Source organism: Bombus vosnesenskii, unplaced genomic scaffold, assembly GCF_011952255.1.
Source record: "Bombus vosnesenskii isolate JDL3184/JDL3185 unplaced genomic scaffold, Bvos_JDL3184-5_v1.1 scf7180000013448, whole genome shotgun sequence".
Taxonomy (NCBI): Eukaryota; Metazoa; Arthropoda; class Insecta; order Hymenoptera; family Apidae; genus Bombus; species Bombus vosnesenskii.
The window spans coordinates 645,492-667,107 of NW_022883058.1; the positions used below are offsets into that span (position 1 = coordinate 645,492).

The 21,616-nt window shown below is 41.7% G+C and overlaps 1 protein-coding gene across 13 annotated transcripts in view; it reads left to right on the plus strand.

The window, feature by feature from the left end:
• LOC117238310 (probable serine/threonine-protein kinase yakA) overlaps nucleotides 1-21,616 on the plus strand; it is a 382,495-nt gene that overhangs the window by 141,243 nt on the left and 219,636 nt on the right. Inside the window, exon 1 of one of the 13 annotated variants that reach the window (XM_033503132.1) lies at nucleotides 14,694-14,852. The exons of the other annotated variants lie outside the window; for them this stretch is intronic. Within the exon in view, the coding sequence (XP_033359023.1) occupies nucleotides 14,844-14,852 (9 nt within the window). The 5' untranslated portion in view covers nucleotides 14,694-14,843. Of the gene's footprint in view, nucleotides 1-14,693; nucleotides 14,853-21,616 lie in introns of those variants that run through there. 13 annotated transcript variants of the gene reach the window in all.

Here is a 21,616-nt window from a genome sequence, read left to right on the forward strand (position 1 = left end):
TAAATACGTATACTTCTCGTATTATTAATACACTTTTGGCACGTATATACGTCTTCGCGTGTACGCTTAAATATATTCGACTCGTCGGCTAGTTACGCAAGATTATGGAAATTCCAAACTTATTCGAGGGTTGCGTCAAATACAGATATTTTCTGTATCGGTCGTAAAGCTATCGATACGTTACGTATCTCTATACGTTGCGCGATGCCTTCGTCTCGACGAAATGATTAACCGACCCATGATCGCGACTTTAATTACGAGGGGGAAAAAATAGAGAAAATTAAATTCATCGATATTTCGCGTTTAATAATTTCGAATTTAAGGACTGACGATTGCGACAGAATGCAGTAACGTAGCGCACGAATAAAAGTTGCTTGATTTTTACGAAGAAAGGTGCCGATTTCGTTGAACCGATGATCCCAAAGACACGTTCTCCCTGGTGCACGCTCGTAAAACGCTTCTTTCGGTAGTCGATCGTGGTAGCACCTGAGAGTCCACCAGGCATCTCGTATTTCACTGTCGCGAGTCAAAACTCAGGACGCGGTTCAAGTGAAATAATGCACGTTCCGAGGTTATTTATGAGAACGCCTGGGAAGCAATGGTGCTGCCAGTACGACCGGTGAATTGTGGAGGTACCGTCGGAGACGGAGAATTTGCTGGTGCGCCAAGAAAAAACGAAGAAGAAGAAGCAGACGAGAAGATGGAGGAAGAGGAAGGAGACGAGCAACACGACAAGGACGACAAAGACGACAACCACGATGACGGAGACTGCAACGAGCAAAAGTCTTTACGGTTTCGAAGCACGACTTTTTCACTGGCTGAACGTTACAGTTTCCTAGTGTCAATTCCGACGACTATTGGATCTTTTTCGTGACTCGGAAAATGTCTCGCTGCGCGAAACATTCGCGACCATGCGTGCAGGAATTTCTACTTTAAAGTAGGTACGCGAATAAAACAAAACAATTCTAAAATATAAGAGTATAGCGCATTGAAACCCAACACAGCGGAATTCCGCTTGATGGCTACCATTGAAGAGAAAATTTCGCAAATTAGAGGCAGTTCGTATACTTGAATCCCGATCTCTGTACCCGTGTATCCCGTGGACGCATCGACAAACGCTAAATCCCACGATTTTCATTTACTTTGGCGACGTCGTTCGAGAGACGAGAACGTAGTAGCACGGTAGTAGAAAAATACAAAAGTTGGTAGCGCGGCATGAGTTCGAAATTCAGTTATCTGGCGTAACGTGGTCCCAGGAGATCCTACACGCTCCGAGGGCCAGTTGTTTCCTGGCGGGGCGCGAACGTGGACCCGAACGTGGCGTGTTTCGAAGGCATCTAAATCAAAAAGAATATTTGCATCGATAAAACTTGGACGAGAATTTGGTTTTCTTTGATGTGCACGCTCTCCGGGGATCGGTGGCTCTAGTTGACTTCGTCGCGAAACTTTCCATCCCCTCGTTCTATCCCCGTGCTCGCAGACGCGGTAGGAATATCTCGGTCAAACCGAGATCACGTGAAACGCGAAATCCTTTGCAGCTAACTGAGGATCTTTCGTTGGAAATCGGATCAGCGTAGCGACTAGAAACGGGGATCTGTTTCGGACTTTTCGGATGATCGCTGGAATAATGTTTTCGGTGTAGCTGCGTTCTGGAAAGATAGCATTTCGTGTGTCTGGTTAACTACATACACAGATATACCCACTACGATTATTCGCGAGTAGTCGAATACTCTGGTCGGTCTTGTATCGGAGCAAGGATATTTGGATTTGACCAAAGTAATAGAAGTAGCATACCTCTGTATACAAATACCTACTCAAGGAAATTTAATCTTTTACAGAGGCAGCTCTAATTTACCTCAACTACGTCGAACTCGTGTAATTGGAAGTAGCTCGCATTTTATCCGACTCGAATCCGTTGCTTGGTTACCTGCGAAACGAACTCGAATTTCCAGTTAACGTTACATATTATTTCGCATTCCGAAAGCAGACAGTCTTCGAGTACTTTCTCGTTGTTATCCTCGTTTAATCCTTCTCGCTAGTTAGTTTCAATAGCCGCAAACTGTCGCGATGACAAGACTGTGCGCGATTTCCCTAAATTATCCTGAATGGCTCGCAATAAATGCATCTCGTCTTTCCGCGTGGAATCCGGCGACTCGCGGATCCTGAATAAATTCGACGAGAGAGAGACTTTTGTTGCCAAACTTCCGGCGAATTTGAACGCTGAAAACTTTGCGATTCCGAACGGCTCCACTGAAAGAATAATGTTCCGTATAACCTTAAATCAGGAAACCGATCTCGCTCTTCCTTCGACTTCACGGATCTTACTACTTTCTTCGATAAAATACCTACTTTATGTCAAAAATTCAGATGTATGGTATAATAAAAAAATGTGTACTTATTACGCAACAATATCTTCTATAGTTCGGTGTTTCAGTCTTTATCGATCTTTATACGTATGTTGACAATTTGACAATACTGCTAACGTTATGTTATTTATGCTGCATCGAGTATCGATACAATGTACGTGCACAAGCACACATAGAGCAGAAGGAAATCATCAAAAACTCATCAAGACACTGTGTGTGTCGAGCGTTAAACATTCCTCGAGATATCCTAAACGTAAACACGTTTAACAACATTTTGAACTAGTAGAATAGTAGGAAATTTTTTGAAGTCAAAGTAATTAGCGATACGAAGAATTTTACGAAGTGATACGCGAGATTCCGATAAGTAAAAAGAAATATACAAGGAACGTGCGACGATTTGATTCTTCAAAATATATATGTAAGCAAAATTTGGCGACAGAATTTTCTAACGAAACAAATGGAAACAAAACGCGAGACAGGGTACGAGTTAATTCCGTCCAATCCCAAGTCCAAGAAATTACACGATGGAAGAAGAGTATCGCGAAAGGATACGCTATTCATCTTTAAAGCTATCAGTAAACAATTCGAGACTATCGACGTGGAGATTAAGCGAAGAAATTGCACTGGATCTTCAGCCAATAAACGACGAGGAAGATCGAAGAAAGGAAACGGTACGAAAGAGAGATTCTAAGGTAAACGCAATAAATTAGTTGCAGCAGTTCATTCCGTAACACAGTCGCTTAACCATCGGTGATCAAAACCTAAAAGTTTTCTTTCAATGCCGCTCGTTTCTTGGCGTAACTTTCGTTCCCCCGTGCTCAGAGGTATCCGTCTGGTTGTGCTCTCAGTCGGAGAACGCAAGGACATAAACTGACTCGATCGCTGTTTCAGCGTCGCGATTCGACGAAATTCGGGTCGTTCGCCAAGTAGGTGGTGTAGCGAAATTTTGGATTTCGTTGGACCGCGTTCTGTAGCGCTTCGTCAGCGTTCGTACTTATACTCCGAAATAGTCGATCTCTGTCTTATGACGCAACGGTTGATTTATCGCATAAGAAATCGTAATTATTTCACGGACTAGTCTCTGCTTGGATCTCTTCTGAGAGACGATTTGATTATTCGATGTACAAATCTTAGAGATAAATAAAAGATTAGAAAAGAAACCTGCGCATCGCTGCAAGATCCAGAGAAGGCACCACCTTTCGCGACGTGGATCAAGCTGGAGAGGATTAAACCTTCGAAAATTTAGCGTCGGTCGAAAATCGCGTGGTTCCGCTAAAAATGGAAGTTTCGAGACTCCCTTAAAAGTTTCTCCGTCAGTTTATAGAGGCTATTTCGCGAAACACGTAACTGTATAGTCTGTATCGAGCGAGCGCAGAGGAGTCCTTGGTTACGAAGGAATAACTAAAGGGTGCTGCAAGGGCGGTCGACGTGCGGAGGAATAGCGCCGGGAGAAAGAGGGTTGAAGGGAAGTGTACGACGAAGGGCAGAAGGTGTCGGTGGGCCAAGCTAACGACTTCCTGATGAGGCAATGTAAACCGCAACTTCTTCGTAATGAACTCCCCTGTCCTCCGATATCGTCCTTAAAGTGGCTTTACAAAGCTGCATGGCCATCGTACACGGAGCTAGCTGAAACGTTCCACGAACCTTGTCACGGCTATCAGAGATATCGGCGCAATTTGTACTTTCTCTTCTCTTCTCACACGTACACGGATCTCGGAGTTGTGCCACCAACACGATCTAAGCTACCAGAGTACGCGTGCACAAGTTCGTTATTTCAAGAGTAATACGAAAACTTGCGCGAGGATTTGATCGATTTCGATCGTTGCTGATCTGCCTCCAAGACACCAAGACCTAACGGTATCACGAACACCCGATATCGAAGCGAATATCTTCTAGTAACGAAAAGTTAATGACGATCGTTTTTCCGTGGAAAATGCAGTGGGTGAGCGCATCGAAGTCGTCGTTTCTTCGAAGTTTAAGCAGGAAATTGACTAAAATTTAAGAATTTGTCAACTCTAAAGTCGATCGTTTGCACGAGTCCGAAGGATTTGAACTAATCGATGTGCGTCGCATATAAATATACGATGTTTCGAAGAACCTGCGTCGAGCTAAAGTTTTATTCGAGAAAACGACGTTTCACGCGCTATCGTGATCCGATGGAATTTCCATTTATTAAGAACGGTATTTCGTGCAAGTCGAACGAAAAATATACGATCGACGAAGCAGATTTCTCGACATAAGACGAAGTTCCATCTCTCGTATCGCGTTCGCGGCGGAATCAATGCGGCGGAAAGTTAGTTTCGCACACAGAAAAGTTAATTTCATTTCATTGACAAGCAGAAGCAGGATCGAGTGGGTTCGAAGTTTCGGCACGTAAGAAACCGGCCTTAAAAGCGCGCGGTATCCACTTAACCGGCAGTCCGTCCAATTGAATATTTTACGACTTTATCTCGTTAAGTCTCCTGGCTGAGTATCGCTGGCAAACGTGGACGTTCACGAGAAGTTACTGCCACTCCGGTACACCTTTTTTCATTCCTTTCCTTTTTTCGTAAATGGAACACGGTCTGCCCCGTTTTCAACTGCGAACGATCGTCGACTTCCAACGAGCGTTCGAACTTTTATTCATAACGCTACGCCAGTTTCGCATTAGTTCCGCCACGAAATTGAAATTATTCGGCTTGTTTAAATTTGGAAACTTTAATTTGTTCTGCCGCGATGAAAAAAGAACACGCTTTCGGCCGGTGCTGTAACGTATAATCCCTTGGTTGTAATTCGAAGCTTAAACGTTTCAAGATTACAACGAAGGAGAATAAACGAAGCAACGCCAAGATTTTGACGACAAATGTGCGCGTATTGAGAACTTGAATAACGTAATAAACGTTTACAGTGAAGAGAAACTTGATTGTAAATTTAATTTATACAAAATTCCGATAAAGTATTTACCCCTAAATTGAAGTTTGGAAATTTGCTAGTTAGATATTCGCGAATAGCGGTAATACCAATCACTCGCCTCTCGATTCGTCGAAATCTCGTTTAATTATTTTTTTCGTAAAGTTGTCTCGTCTAAAGACGCTTGGCTTCGAAACTTCATAGAGATTTTGAGCGAAAGTAGCAAACAACTGTGGCGAAAATCGGACGAAAAAGAAAGGGCGGCCGCAGTCGAGAGAGAAACGGAGACGAGGGGTTGAGAGAGACACGCGGATATATCGTAGCGTGAATTATGAAACAACGTGTTTAATGACGCGCCGGATCCAGCCCGCTGTAAATTTTCCACGAGGGGTTGAAGTTTTAAACCCTCTCTCGGTGGCACCGGCAAGCATTGTCATTCCTCTCGTACGACTCTCATTCCTACGCCGTCTCGTCGTCCGTGGCCGTCAGCCCCTCATTGACTTTCCCCGCACGTTCTTTTCTCCGGTCCCCGGTACCCGGGATACCAGGACACATTTTTCAGTTATTAGATACTCATTCCTAATTTTCTACGGTTCCCTCGTTTATTTTCCCGTTTCCTCATTTTCTATTGTTCCCCCTCACCGAGGGTGAGAGAGCGATGGAGAGGATAGCCTTGGCTTATCCGTCGAACAACCGCTATGCCGCACCGCATTATTCTTCTTCGTGAAAAATATCGCTTTTCCTCTCCCGCCCCCCCCCTTTTTTTTATTCTCGCTTTCTTCAATCTTCGTTATTTCCCTTTGTTAGCTTGATTTTTGATCGTATTAATATTGCCGCGTCCGAATCGACTATGTACTCCAGATTAATTTCACGAAACCGACATTGAGCATCTTACTAAAAGTATACAAAATTCGCTTAGTTACGTTAATAAAAATATGGAATGGCACGAACCTCCACTATCCAGATGCAATGGAAGATTCTTTTCCTTTCTTTTCGCCTTTATATTCGCCTTTTCGTACGATTTCCCTCTTGATCCGCTCACGACCGTCTGTTTTCTTTTCCACGAGATTCGGTATTCGCCGGAACGATCCGTTCCCGATCCAGGGCGATAATTAAAATCGTATTAAAATCGTAATGAACCGCGCCATGGAAAGCAAGGCTTTATCCAGCTGGGACACGGGGATTTTTCTATTAAACGAATCGATTTAAAGAGTATTGAAGATTTAATTAATGGGATCAGCGGTACCGTGGCCGGGGCGCCGACGAGACAAAGCTATTCATCGAGGGATGAACCGAGGGATCCCTGACGTATTAGCGGAGCTCCTCCGATCCGGCCGACCGCGGACCGCCAGTTTACCGGTATATACAATTTTCTATTCATGATAATGCTCGGGGATTCAGTCTGGCGTGTTCGACAATACGAAGGCCGACGAATTATACAGCGAAGAGTTAAGCAATCACGAGGTTAGGTTCCTCGAGAGTCGTTTCATCGTGCCGTATTAAAACATCTTAATATTTTTCTCGACGCCCGACCCGTGGAGCCTCTTCGTAAGGAGTCGGTGTTTCTGCGAATGCTGGTCGGTGGTGCATTTCTGCCAAATACTTTTTACCCTTTGATTTGAGATAGCGAAACTGGCTAGTTTTTAGCAAAGCCCGTTGAGTTACGTGAATATTATATAAAATAACTATGTAACTTTAAAGGTTTATTTGAAAAAAGATTTTATATGTACCATATGTACCATATGTACCATAGTCAGGAATAACGTGACGAGCTTGGAATGACCAGTAAGGGTCTCACGATGTTAAAAATAACGACGTTAGAACCAAACGAGGAAGAATTCATCAACGATCTGAATCGCGAAATCGGATCCAAAAGACAAAGGATTCGCGTTCAGCAATCCGATCGGTCAATTTCTTTTCATCCTACATTTTTTAAAGGTCGAATTTAGCCAGCGAACATTCATATTACTTTGAATTTCCATTCTTTTGTCTCTCCCTCTCTCTCTCCCTCTCTCTCTCACAAGTCTTGGATCCTATTGTCCTAACTGTAGAAGCTATAAAACTATCTCAGTTCAATTGGATATATATCCAAAACATAGTTCAATCGGATTTATGTAGATGTATGATAGTTCAATTGATACAACCTGACTCCGTTCTGACTAGTTCATTTCTTTCCTCCTTACGGCGAAATTCTCGCGAATAAGACGCCTAAGGTTACGATTTAACGTAACGAGATTCGTCGCTTAGAATATAGTCGCTATTTGATGTAATGTTCGAATTGCGGATATTTATGCATTTAGAGTATACATGAGTATGCAAAATAAATAAAAATACATACGCTTTAACCGGTATATATTTAGATTGAGTCGAATAGGGTTGCGTATCTAATAACGATAGCGTTTCAATTCTGTTAGAAGATGTACCGGCGTATAATATATTAAATAGCGATGGAAGCAATTATTACGTCCTTTATCTCTGCGAATACCAGACTCGTTAGAGAATATAAAATGTTAGCTGTCCTGTTGGTGTTTGAAATAATTACAGCGTTGTCAAGATGTTAGAACGTTTCGTACGTTCAAAATGCCACCGGCACTTGAAAAGAAACATTCTACTCGCAAAAATGACAGTTTCTCAGGTCAATACATGTGTAAAAAGTGCAGAAGTTCGATGCGTATCTTCGCTGAAAGATAAACTCTTTTAAAAGCTCTAATAACATCAGGTTACGAAACATCGCGTCGTCCTGTTGTTCGATCTCTTTCGCGTTCTCTGCGAGGCTCGTCGTTCTACCGCGTGACAATCTATACTCAAGGGGTCGCGTGTTCTTTCCTTTCCCGTTCCGTATGGTACCTACGGTCGGTTCGTACGACACATTTTTCAAACGTCTTCGTGCCAAAGTAAAAATCTGACGGAGCAAGGATCAGGTGATCCCACGACACGGCGAGCTATCCTGAAAAATCCTCACGAGCGAGCCATAGGTTTCGGAATACGCCAACCGTGTCCTTAAACATCGTCTACGAAATGACGTGGCGTGGCTGGCATCTGCCTGAATATTCACCGTACGTGCTGAAGGATCGAGCCACAGGTCGATCACCGTAAATCTAATAACGTATTTCTTGATGAAAATCAACGATTTATTATTGCCAGCATTAGTTCGAAACGATGCGAATGTTTGATCACGAGCTACTCACGGTAATTTGCATAGTACGAAAGAAGAGCCTTTAACTGATTTCGTCATAGAAGCACTTAGCACAATCTAAGGAGAAGAGATTTATGAAACTTTAGTTTCTTTCTTAAATAGTTGATTAATTTAACAATGATAAGTTTTAATAATAAATTATAATAAAATAAATTTGTTACGCAATTAAAACTTTTTAATTCAGATTTCTATTTTTTGTACTGAGGTATCACCGAGCGCTATTAGACGGTTGATGCAAATTGCGTAATATGTTATCTGTAATGTCCAAAAGTTGCAACACCTCGCACGATTTCCATTCTAGAACGATCTCTCTCAGCATAAGAAAAAAAGTCTTATATCCGTTTTCCCCGCTATTCATAACTTTCCATCGAACTCGTTACATTCGCGAACTCTTTAAAAATTCCCCGGTAGATTAACTATCGCTCAAATTGCGCTATACCATAGGCCGCCGGGTAATTGATCCATACGTAACCGATCGCGTACAATAAAATTCGATTGCCGGCGATCCGTGGCGAAGCCTGGCCAACAGCGATCCATCTAAGGATCGTTGAGATATTTTCTGTGAAACTTTCATCGATGCGCCGCCAATTATCGTTAAAGATCGTCGAACAGCGTCGATACGTCAAGTGCATCGCGATTTCCCTCCATTGAGAGGCCGTCTTAAATGCTCTCCACTGGCTTCCTCTTTCCCTTTCTCTTCCCCATTTTTTGCTCGAAAGCATAGCTTTAAATATCGTCTTGAAAATTTGCGGTAACTAGTAGTAAGTTTAATGGTATCACGCCGCGCGTTTTGCCGCAGATTACAATTAAACTTCATTGGCTATGAAACATTTTGTAATACGAATATCGATATCGATACGAAACATAATGTCGCCATTTTCGTAAGATCGTATTCCAAGGAGTTATTTGAACAAAATATATTTCAAAATAATTATTTTGATTATATAATTGATCATACAGATAGTCCTACTCGTTAATTATATTTGATTCTTGCCAATACTTAACGAGTAGGTAATATTTAGTTAATTTAATATTCCTGCTTCATTGTCGAGAAGTGTGCATGGAGCGTGTTTTACATAAAAACCTTCAATTTCAAAAATGAACAACTGAAAACTGTTGGAACTTTCGAGATATCCTGATAGAAAGTTTGGAATCCATCGTATTATCAGCAGCTAGCGTGTTCAACATTCTGCGTGTACACGGTTCTCTATGCAAATGAAAGTCGTTGGGGTATTTAAAAAAATATAATGAATTAAACGAAGAAAAAGAAAGAAAAAAGGAAAGGAAAAAGGAAGAAAGAAGCGCATAAAACAAAAAGTAGCAGTAAGCTAAAAAGAAAATAGAGAAAAATACGAAATAGAAGGGAAGTAAGAGCGCGTGATATTAAACGTTGAAAAGAATCCAGAGTGAAGAGAGTTACGGTTCCCCAGGGTGAATTTCCCGTTTTTCGTACCGAAAATCTGCGCGCAAAAAATTTCAAGTGGAACACACGAGCGTGGTCAGACATAAATTCTACAGAATCTAGAACTCGAAAACGCAGCGTTGTGTGCCAGACTGCGTGCGTTCGACCATCTACTCGGTCTGGCGTCTGCCTGTCGGTGCATACAATTGCAATAGCTCTAATACCATATACCTAATTAGGTTAATGGGGCGATACTGTGCAGTATGTTTGTTAAATGCGAGCCGTTAAGTATGAACTACGGCGTTGCCCGGAGAAGCAGTAACTTTTCCAACTAGCAGCATCTGTTTCGATAAAGGGGATGGAATTTTTGTTAGTTTACGTTCGCGATGTTCCTGGTATTTACGATAAGAACTGCTGTCTGTTACGACTGTTAAGTGATTGGTAATCGTTTCGCACTGTTGGATAAAGCACGGCCTGATTTTGACGAGGTGTTTAACGCGAGAGTACAAGCGAAATGTTCGTCTGGTGTAATTTTCGAAAACGTTAGATCGTAGATTGAATGTGTGAGAGTGGAGATATTGGAAAACTATAGGGGTGATTCAGTTAACAAGATCGCGTCGAATTAACAAAATTATGAAAAAAATGATTTAAAACGAAACTTTTTATTACAAGAATTATCGTTGCGTATAACGGATAGTTTGACGTCCTATGTCTTAACTCTTTCAGTCCCGAATTGGGCTTTTGCTTTACCACGCATATTTCTCTGTAAATTTCCATCGAACGAACGCTACCGCGCGTTTACCATCGTTTGGTACCGCGTCTACCACCAAAGCGTTTTTACCACCGATATATGTAATTGCAAAAATGTGCAATCAACGATAGACGCTTTCCAACATTATTCAAATACTGGAGACTCGCAGATATCTGCGTAACCTCGGCGAATAATAGCACGATACCGGAATACTCGAAGCTCGTTCGTAGCAATCGTAGCATTCGAGTAGCCGCGAAATATTCGTATATTAAATTATTCGAGCTCGTCTCACCCCACTCGCGTACTCGAGTGGCCGCGTAAACGTGGCGTAGAGCCGACGTAACTACGCGCCCTCCGCCATTGCTCTTCCTCTTTGTTCTCCCGGTTTCCGCCCTCGGTCGCGCGCGCGTGTTCCACCACCTCCATTCTTGGCTTCTGAAATTAGAAAACTTTTTATGTACGCCAATTTTTAACCAGCGCCGCCCTCTTCACCGGTAATTACTTTTTAAGCTTCTCTTTTGCATATTATCTTCGGCGTTTTCTGGCGGCGGCGGCCTGTAATTTCGAATTTGTATCGCCGCGAGATCGTCTCCGTTTCATAACGTTATCCATCATTTTTCTCCCCCTTCGTTCAACCGCATGAAAACGCTTGTTGTAACGGATCATTTATTAAATACTTTACAGAGTATATGCAGATCAACGACGATACGGCGAGAAAATATCACGAGACATCTTCCGTTTGAACCGTTGGTATTCCACCCTCCTTTTTCTCGATTGCTCGGTCCACGCGATATTTAGCACGCGTCTTGGAAACGTTCGCGTAATAAACAAAAACCGTCGGATTAAAGTCGGACTGACGGCGGTACCGACCAGTTTTTATCCTGGAGCGTTTCGTCCGAGATTACGTAATTATTCTTGCCGCAGGCCGGACGTTTCCGTTCGAGCCGCGGTACGAGTTTTTTGCCACGATCCTTCGACGGTACTTTCGCCAGCGCGCTCGGGTCCGGTCAGAAATACATCTGCTAATTTGCATGGTAAATTTGCCCATGGCAGCGTAACGTTTTCGAGGAGAGGCTACGAGAAGGACTCGTAAGGACGTCGTTTGCGGCCTGTTTGCCCGTTCTGTGCGTTTTCACGGTCCACCTCCGCGACGCCCGCTGGACGATGAAAAGAATATCGTTTCCACGAACGTTGCATACGACCGAGGAGACCGTGGACGACGAATTCAGGACAAGGCGTTATTATGCCGCACTTGTGTACGCTGCCTAAGAATCGTATGAAAAGAAACACGATCCTACCATATTTAAGACGGATTTAATCGTATCGTGCCGTTGGGCGAAGATAAGGGGATAGCGAATGGGAAATGGGGGCGGGGGGCTGTTCAGCGTATCTATCAAATTTGCGAATGTCCGAATTGATCAAATTCGTCGCATTAATAAAATAATTATATTCCTATATATAGACATCAAATTTACGCTTTTTTGAGCACACGAGTAACAGTATATTTTATTTTCCAAATATCGTCCAATGTATCTTACACTCGATATCTCGTACTATCTTTACATTTGTCATAAATGCATAGACATGTGCACTCTACTTCTAGGCAACAAACAAAGTGTTACCATTAAAAATATTAGGATATTCGATCATTTAGCTTTGGTTAGAATTATTCCCTCTTCCTTATAACAAATTTTCATCGTCCCGCTAAATTTATTCCATCGCATTGTACTCGCCGCGGTCGTAATTAATTTTTTTCCGATATGTACGTCGCATCGTACGATTTACAAAAAGTCCATTCGTCCATGTTTTTCATCTACATCGATCTTGATGTTATCGCTTCCAAAAACACGAACAGTGTCCGTTTCTTCGATTAAACGACGCCGAAGGACAGTCTTGCACTCTCCGGTATTAACTCCGGTATTAACTCGATCGCTCTAGTTATCCCGGGAATGTCCTGTTTTGTTCGCCGGGGCAAAAACGATAATCGAAGAAGTACTGCTCGCTGCTAGTCGGATTCCTGGATCCGTTCAAAAGAACTTTTGCTCCCTTTTAAATTATTTTCTGCATTGAGCGGGCGCATCGAAGCACGAATCGGACAGGGCTATAGGGTGCACTAGCCGCAATTCGTTTGGAGAACAACCGTTTCCGTGTCATTTCGCCACAGTAATCGCGAGATGCCCGAATACGAAGCGGGAAGCTTCGATCGGTCGATCGTTGTGTTATTTCTCTTCGCTGAAATCGATGACTCGAAGAAATATAAATATAGGAAAATTTAATTTGCGGCACCTTAATCTCATTACGAACGAGTCGTATAATCGTCGGATATTAGAAAAATACTCTGGAAAGAAAAAAACGTTAAATCCTTAAAGGTAGTCTTATAATTATAGTCGTCTCCATATAAATGTCGAAACAATGTAACAACGCTTAATAAAAAGCATTTAGCATTTAGCATCTAGCGCTTAATGATAACTATCGAGATTATCTCAAATCATCGTATATATATATATGTAATCTTTTATATCTACACTTAATGAAAAATCAACGAACAAACGTTAAAGATACTTCGATCAACTACGTTCTGTTACGCGTAATTGCTCGAGAAAATTGCCACTCATGATCGAATAATTTCAATAACTACTTTCGTATTTTGTTTTTCTTCAATTTATTGTTTAACTCGAAGCACAATCTTTTCGATTACATTGATTTTCAATAGCTTTGGTATTAAGAAGATTGGACTCCGTTGTTTACCAGTTCTGTTCGAAGGAAGCAGTTTAAACGTTTCTTAAGTCCTAATTTCGTGCTATTTCGTTTTCCACATTTTTCTCCTCTTGGTTCCCCGTTCTTCTACCTCTTCGACTCCAGTCAATTATCGGTTTTTTGCACGATTAGTCGCTAAAACTGTCCGACGTCGCCAGACAATCCAGAATTTTTGCTTTACGTCTTTGTTTTTCATCCTTGATACCCGTTATGCGAACATGTGTTTCATCCTAAATATCGTAGCGGGTACTTCACCTTGGATATTTTATATATTTTTGCATATTACGTATATTCCGTGCATATTTGCATCTTTAGAGTTCCTCCATAAATGCGGAAACATTCGAAGTCTAAAAGCCGCAATACGTAGCTGACTGTAGCGAGGCAACTCCAACTTTAATTCTCTAGCGTCTTTCTTTTCTGATTCGTTTTTAGTATATCCTTTGAATGGCATTTCGTCTGAAGTGGTCTGTCCGTTTGTCTATCTGTCTCTCTCTTTCTCTTTCTCTCTTTCTCTCTCTCCCTCTCTCTCTCTTTTTATCTCGTTTCACCCTTCTTCCCTTCGGCGAAATTAGAACGCGCAGTGACATTAATAACCCCGATTTCATCGCGCGAATTCGACACGGGAAGATATTCTCAGCGTTGACCGACTTCTGGACCGTGAACTTTCGTGGAAAATAGAAATGCAAAAGCAACGCGACCACGGCAGGCAAAGTATAAAAGATAACTAGAATTGAGAATAGTAGGGAGAAAAAGTTAATACACTGCGATCGCGAGATGGTGGATTGCGATTTTGTGATGTAAAATGCAATTTCTTTGAGATCTTGTGTGTCTTTTGTGTCGAACGGTTCGATGCATGAATTTAAGGATGAGTAATTCTCACAAAAATTAAATTCGATCGACTCGATTTTTGTTGTTAAAAAGTTTCTCTAAAGATTTATTACATTCTATGTATTCAAATGTTCCAAAGATAAATGATTTATGTTGGATCAAATTGTTTGTGGATACACGAATACTTCTATACGCTCCATACATCCAGCTTTAAATCGATCATATTGTCACAATTGTTCGATTGTTTTAAATATACGTATTATTAAATTTTAACAAAAAAATATTATTGTTTGTAAAGCAAGCGCGGTACAATTTCGTCATGAGTGACGAAGAATAGAGGACCTCGTCCCATTCATCGTTCACGCAAACTTGCCAAACCAGTTAACCATGAACCACTCTTTGATAACGTTCCGTGTTATCGGATTATTTCCCCCAGTTTTCTGCAAACATTGCACAGCGAAACCACCATCTAACATATTCTTATCTTTCTGTTTCAGGTAAGTCCTACATGCGGCATATACGCGAAACAAGCTCGTATCACAGGGTGGATACAGAGGGAAAGGGGTGAAGAACAACAGGTCGCGATAATGCGGCAATTAACGCGGAACACTGGCGAGTTCCGAGCGGAATCGCGATGCTCTCCGACGCTGGTGCATGAAACAGGTAAAACGAAAGGAGAAAAAGGAGGAGATTGGGAGGCGGGGAGGGGAGAAAAAAAATCGGGGAAAAGTTGGTTTCGAGCTGGCGAGCCACTTAGGAGGGCGGTTCCGCGTAACGACGTTACGCGAGGAACGCGCGAAAAGTCGTTAACGACAGTTTAAGCCCCGACTGGAATAATGGATCGTACGGTTGTTCTGTTTAACGATATCCAGCTAATACTACGGCCGTGTCGTGTGGCCATAAATAAAAAAGAATCCAATTTTCTTCCACTTTGCTTCTCGAGACCCGTCCGTCTTTCGACGATAATAGATTTTTTATTTATTCTTTTTTTCCTTCGTCGCGAATCGCGTATAAAGCTGTCGGATGAAATATGAAGTAAAAGTAAAGCGAGGACAGTGGCTCGGTAGAAGGGCTGAAGTCACGGATTCTCGCTTGTTAAAAGTGCATATGCTTTTGATAAATTCGTTGCGGTATAGTATAGTACGTGTTATCGTACGTGTATCTAAGAATTAAAAAAAAAAAATCTTTTTCTACTTAAGAATGCTGTCAAAGTACCCAACTACTACCATATTCGATAGCTTTTCGCATTTTATTTGTAAATTCCGGCAATCCTCGGGGAATTTTCGCCGGTCTATTAGAGGCTTTAATGATTTTCAATTTTCGGTAACGAGGCGGACACGGGCAGGAAAAACGGATTTTAATGCCGAAAGTTCGATAGTTCCCGCGGCTCGTAATAAACGATCGAAAACGTTTCGTCGTGGTGTGCAACCGAGGCACGACCTCGTCACTTTTTCTCCACGAACGTGTTTCACGCGCCATCGTTATCTCTCCCGTTTTATATATATATAAAGCACACACAACATACAAACGTTTTGTTTTCAAATTTTTCCCCAATTACAACGCGACGCGCTTACTTCGAGCGTGCTCGACAGTTCGTCGAGTTTTAACGATCCGCCATGGGAAATTAACTTCGTTATTATTATTACGAATCTCATCGACGTGCCACGTGCAACTTATTTTTGCAGTTTAAAGACTGCCGTCCCCCGCGTGCTGGATGTAAATTGTTTACGGCGATCCTCGACCCTCGTTCAGCCTGCTTCCAAATTACGTAACACCACGCTTAACGATGTGTTTCTTCTTTTTCGTTTTACTTTCTTTTTCATTGAAATGTCGCCTGATGTCGATGAAGATAGATATCTACGCGCCATTGAGAATTAACCGATGGAAATATCGGGTAGAACGATTTTATCGTTTGGCGGTTGATGGTTCTCGATGAAAATTGCACAGACTTTGAAATATTTCTTTTGCGTTTGTCGAATGATGTTTTAGTAATTTTTAAGTATTATTACATCGTTGTACAAGTACTGGTACGATAGAACAAGTACTTTAGAATTAAATTGCATAAATACTTATAAATATAAATACTTACTATAGATTATGGATTAGGTTACTCAGATAGTTAAAGATTGGACACAATAGCTTGGATTGTTTCCTTCTGCTCATTTTTTCAAAAATAATTTTAAACACGACCCAATTTCTTCGTGCAACTTTCGATCTTCTCACACACGCGTTTCTCGGATCAATTGTTCGGAAGAGAAAAGCTTACAGATCCAAGTAGCGCAAGCTCCGTTAAACCAAATCATCCGTTTCACTAAATTCGGTTTCGGAGTCGTGTCTAATAACTGGATTTTCCGTGGTTAACGCACGTGCTACTCCTGTTTGCGACGCGGTTCGTTAGGGTGGTATAATTTTTCGTTTACGACTTCTGTAAGTCGCGAATTGGAAAACACAACAAATAGTTTTCAATAAGGAAGTTTCCTCTTGCCGGTGCAGGTGCACGGAACTCCTGCGGCAAGAGTTTAAGACACCAAGGGAATAAAACTTGCACCCGAGTTTTTCAAACAGTTCCGCGCTTTCCGCCGCCACTTAAAGGCCGCATCGCTCGAGTTTCTTCTTCCATTTCTCGAACACCTTTCCCCGCCTTTTCCTCTCTCACGAACGCACCAAGTCGTAAGTTCGACGAGATCGGTGTAATCCTCTTAATAATTTCGCGTGTTCCGTGAGAAACGATGCGTCGTTTGTCCTTAAATCGAATAAACGCCGGGCGAAGATTCTTCCACGATGGTCGCTGACACAAATTTCTTTATAAGGAAACGTGATAGAGTTAATTTTGCATATCGATCGTAAACATTTATGAGCTTACTTCTTCTTTTTCTTTTTTTTTTTTTTTTTTTGTATTTTTATGAATTATTCAACTTCTATCGCTGTTACAATGCAAATTATAATACGAGCTTGGTCGGTTAGCGTGGTTTAAGATAAAGGAAGAAAGAATTATATATTATCGATCGATTTTCCTCTATATCTGCGTCATTTTCTACGCCTTTTTCCGTTCGCATCTCCTCAACAAATCACCTCGTCTATTTTCTTCAAACGACGAAAATCTCTTCTTTCTTCGGACAAATGCACCTCGCGCTTAATTCTCGATTCTCAACCCAGGAATCCTGGTCGTTGGTCGATTGTTGGAAAATTATCATGCGACACGATCGTTCTCGGAGTTAGTAGCGGCTCGAATTCACCGCGGGAGCCAACGTTGAAATTAAGGTTAATACAAGGCGGGGAACGCGGGGTTATTCGTCGAGGTCGGCAACAGGAAGGAAGGAGACGGTCCGACGCGTTTCGACTCCATCCAGATATTCCAATGGCGTTTCTCGAAATAAAATAATGACGGAATCGCACACGCCATTTTCTTCTGCAGCGTTGCCTCTCTCGCTCCGGCCTTTACGTGCCGGCAATATCCAGGTAACTTATGTTATTTGAAAATTCCGTGGCTAGTGCTTTCGCTGGTACCTATATTCCTATTATGTCTCCCACACGATTTTCTCTTTGAGGGTGCAAACGTAACATAGCGAACGCTACTTGTTCGCCGTTCCGCCACGTTTTACCATCGAATCGTAAAATTGTTCGTTCTGTTATAGGCGAAGGGGGTTATCGAAATTTCCTTTTCCGGTTACGGCTGATTTTAATTCGGAGAACTCACCTGCCCTTCGAATTTCTCACGCTGCATCGTCGAGTACAACTAGAGCGCTCCTCGCACTCCGTTGCGTTCCTTTCATTATTTATTTTCGCCCAACTATTCGCAAACGAGAGCTTCTGTTTCGACGTTGGAGAACAGCACGGGCGAAATTACGCTTTCTGATTAAACTTTAACGCGTTTCTCGCTCGGTGTTCTTCGCGTCGGTGTACTTATCGTCGATACGCCGAGAAAAAGGCATCGCGCGATTTAAAAGGCGAGGATAGACTGCGTAGCAAGGATACCTACTAACGATGTAGATTATCGGAGGGTTTACGCGGTAGACGAGATCGAGGTCTACGTTTTACGTTGCAACGATAAAAAGAATTGCTTTTGCCGTTATCGCGTGGCATAAATCCAAAATAAATAAATGCATCGTGTCGATAAAGTGGATATTTTCATTTCCAATTTTACGATTCTGCCGGCGCAAAAGCAAACGACAGGCTTTTTCTTATGTTTTCACGTACTTTCCGGTGAATTCTACGAGAGATGGAATTTTTTTTGCGAATAGAATTGCGAGCACGTTCCACGCGACGACGCGCTTTCTGTGCGATAATGATAGACAAACAGGCGTTGTCCAATATATTATTTATTCGCGTATTAATAATCGCAGAAAGAGGGGAGAGCCTATGCTTTCTCTACTTTTATTAAACAATTTTAATATCCGTGTAAACACGCGCCACGATATATCATCCGGTAATACTCTTATCGCGAGCCGTGAAGTAGGGAGAATTGGATAGAAGCGGAACATTTTTCACTTCCCGAATGATATACTGTTCCTGGCGCGAGGATGCTGTTATGCCGACCTCTTATGCAGACGCGTATAGCCTTTGAATTTCTTTTCTGAAATTATGAAACTCGCTTTTTCGAGTTTCAGAGAAATCGTGGGTAATTTTCATCGATAGGTGGATCTGGATGCGCGTAAATACACGTCCGATTTCAATTCTAACCGTTATTTGCAATCTCGTGGAAACGAGAACTTTAACGCGTTTCCTCGAGAAAGAAAAAGGGACTATATTTTTCAAACCGTTTTAATCTTGTTACGATCGATGCGATAAATATAATCGGTCAGCTGGATAAGTTTGTCGAGCAAGATCAGATATATACATATATACACATACTTATATTATAACATTTTTTGCTCTTTATTCACCATAATAATCGGTGTTGTCAATTGGCTGAATCGATGAAAGTCGAATCAGAAGAGTTAAAGGAGCATTTTTCGAGGAATTCCAATTGCTGGAGGTTCGGTTTGCTCGGAACAGGCATCCAGATAGTAGAACAGTTCAGACACCCAAGTATTTGGATAATGAGAGTTTGCATAATGGCGGTTCTACCGTGCTTCGTAAACTCTCTCCTCCTCCCTATTCCCTTCTTTTTTCTTCCTTTGCTTTCCTTTTCTTTCGCGTCCATTTAAATTCGTTTCGGGGGGCTTGAATTTATTAAAACTCGATTCGTATTCGTACACGTTTAATACACGAATTCTGGCCTGCGCTTGTATCGAGCAATTTTCTTCTCTTCGTTTCGAACGGAAATGTACTCTTTTGAAACGGTCTAAACGAAGTCGATGTTCCACCGTTGTCTTCTTTATTCCCTTTCCGTTCCTTCGTTTTCTTCCGTTGAACGTCGAGCGCTTCACGACCGACGAAAAAATAATAGGAGAAAATAATCGAGGAGTCGAAACGGTAAACTACGTAAACTAAGTAACGAAAGAATACGGATAAAGGTGTAAATCGCACGCATAACACGGCGAGGAAGTTACAAGATCTAATTTGTAATTTATTTCGGCTTTTGGAATAAATCCTGAAATAGGCCCCAAGGTTCTTAATTCTCCTTTGATTTATCGATCGCTGTATCGTTATATCACGTTGATGTACCATTGTTTCGCGTCAACCAGTCACAAACAGAATTTCTTTTCTCGTAAGTAAACAAAATTCCGGCTACAGAGGGTTAAATAACAGCCTTACCGTTGCAACGACGCGCCGCGCTGCCATGCCGCGAGCGTGTTCACGTTCTTGTCACTTTGTATTCCGTGCACAATGCGCTATGGTAATAACAGATCGTTGAGATAACAACGTCTGACAATCGTCGTTGCACTCGTGACACAGTAATTCTCGATGACAAGCACGAACCGGCTATCACAGGATAATAAGTGCATCAGAAATGGATGGAAGACAAATGTTGCTTGCATGAGTCAGAGAAACGATGCGACGAAACGTCGGCTACGTTATAACCGTGTATAATTTTTGACGTTTCGCGTCGACAGTTGCAAGAATTTGGATTAACGGAGAATTGGAAGTTTCCAGTTGATTTTTATCGATAGGTATCTTTTGCATTTAATGCACAGTTCATATCGATTTTGCAATTTTTCATCGAAGTTTACAGATTTTTATAAAGGTATATTTGTAATTACAGCTTGAAAGGTATTATCGACGATAGAAACAGATATCTCTCGTACGTTTTTATCGCGTATTTCTTTCGACGCTTTTTAATTCGCTTCAATTTAGGTACCAAACGAAATTATAATCACCCGTTCCGACGAGTGATCATATTCGTTCGATACCGTACCGAAAATTACATGTAAACACCTCAATCAATGAATTATAACAGGAAAATATCGTCGCCTCGTAATCGGATCATTAATTTCTCCGTATACAATTATTATTTCTCCAAACGTAGTAATACGATTTTACCTCAAAAGCAAAATAATTGCGAAGGTTAATAACATATTTCGTTGAAAGCGATATGCCCGATAAATTCTGCCACGTTGTTCGATATTAGCAAGATATCGCGTGTTTGACAAATCGTAACGTCGAACATTAAAAATCAATGAATATTTATATCGTTACGTGTATTTAGTGTATATCTATCGCTCGCGTTACTCGATACCTAACGCAGCATCGTTTAAATAATCATGAACGATGCCACGTGTGTTTCTGTTATATGATCGAGGGACTAGAATTATAAAGTTCAGCTGAAACCAAACGTGCGACGCTGCGATGCAAAATTAACCAGAGATATCGCTCAAGCGCAACGTACAGCAATTTTCATTTTTACTTTACAGATACACGATACAACCAAACAATTGTATCTCTCTTAATTTGCAAAAGATGAAAATTCTGCTTTGTCCGTATTTTGAGTTTCGATGTCTGTGGTTTTCGCTGCTGACGTTCGAAACGATCGAGATATCCCGCGGCTTTCGGTCATGTCAAGCTTCCAGGGGCTCTCCATTGTCCTGCACCTTTCAGCCTTGGAAACGAAGTAATGGAAGCGCGGCTCCAACTCTCTCTTCGTCGCAGCACGACACGGCTCGTTTTAATCTTTCTCTCTTTGTCTTTCTTCCGTTCTTTCTTTCCCTCCTTTTTGCTCGTTACCCTGTCTTTCCTTCCTCGTCCCAACGTCTTTTCGTCGTGTTTCACGATTCCATTCTGGTACGAACGATCGCGATAGAATCGCCGCTACTTCGCCTCGTTTTCTTATTTTTAAACGCGGAAGTCGTAATATCTTTCGCTAAACGTGTCGATTATTTGGAAAATATGGTGTTCTCGGAAAAGGTTGAGAATTTTGTTACTTTCGGGTAGATAACGGAATAACAGAAGGTAAATTTTAAAAGGCAAGGTACTCGACAAGGTATTGCAGTCTCTTAATTAGATAAATAAAATCGCATTATGTTTATACGGAATATTTTATTCTCATC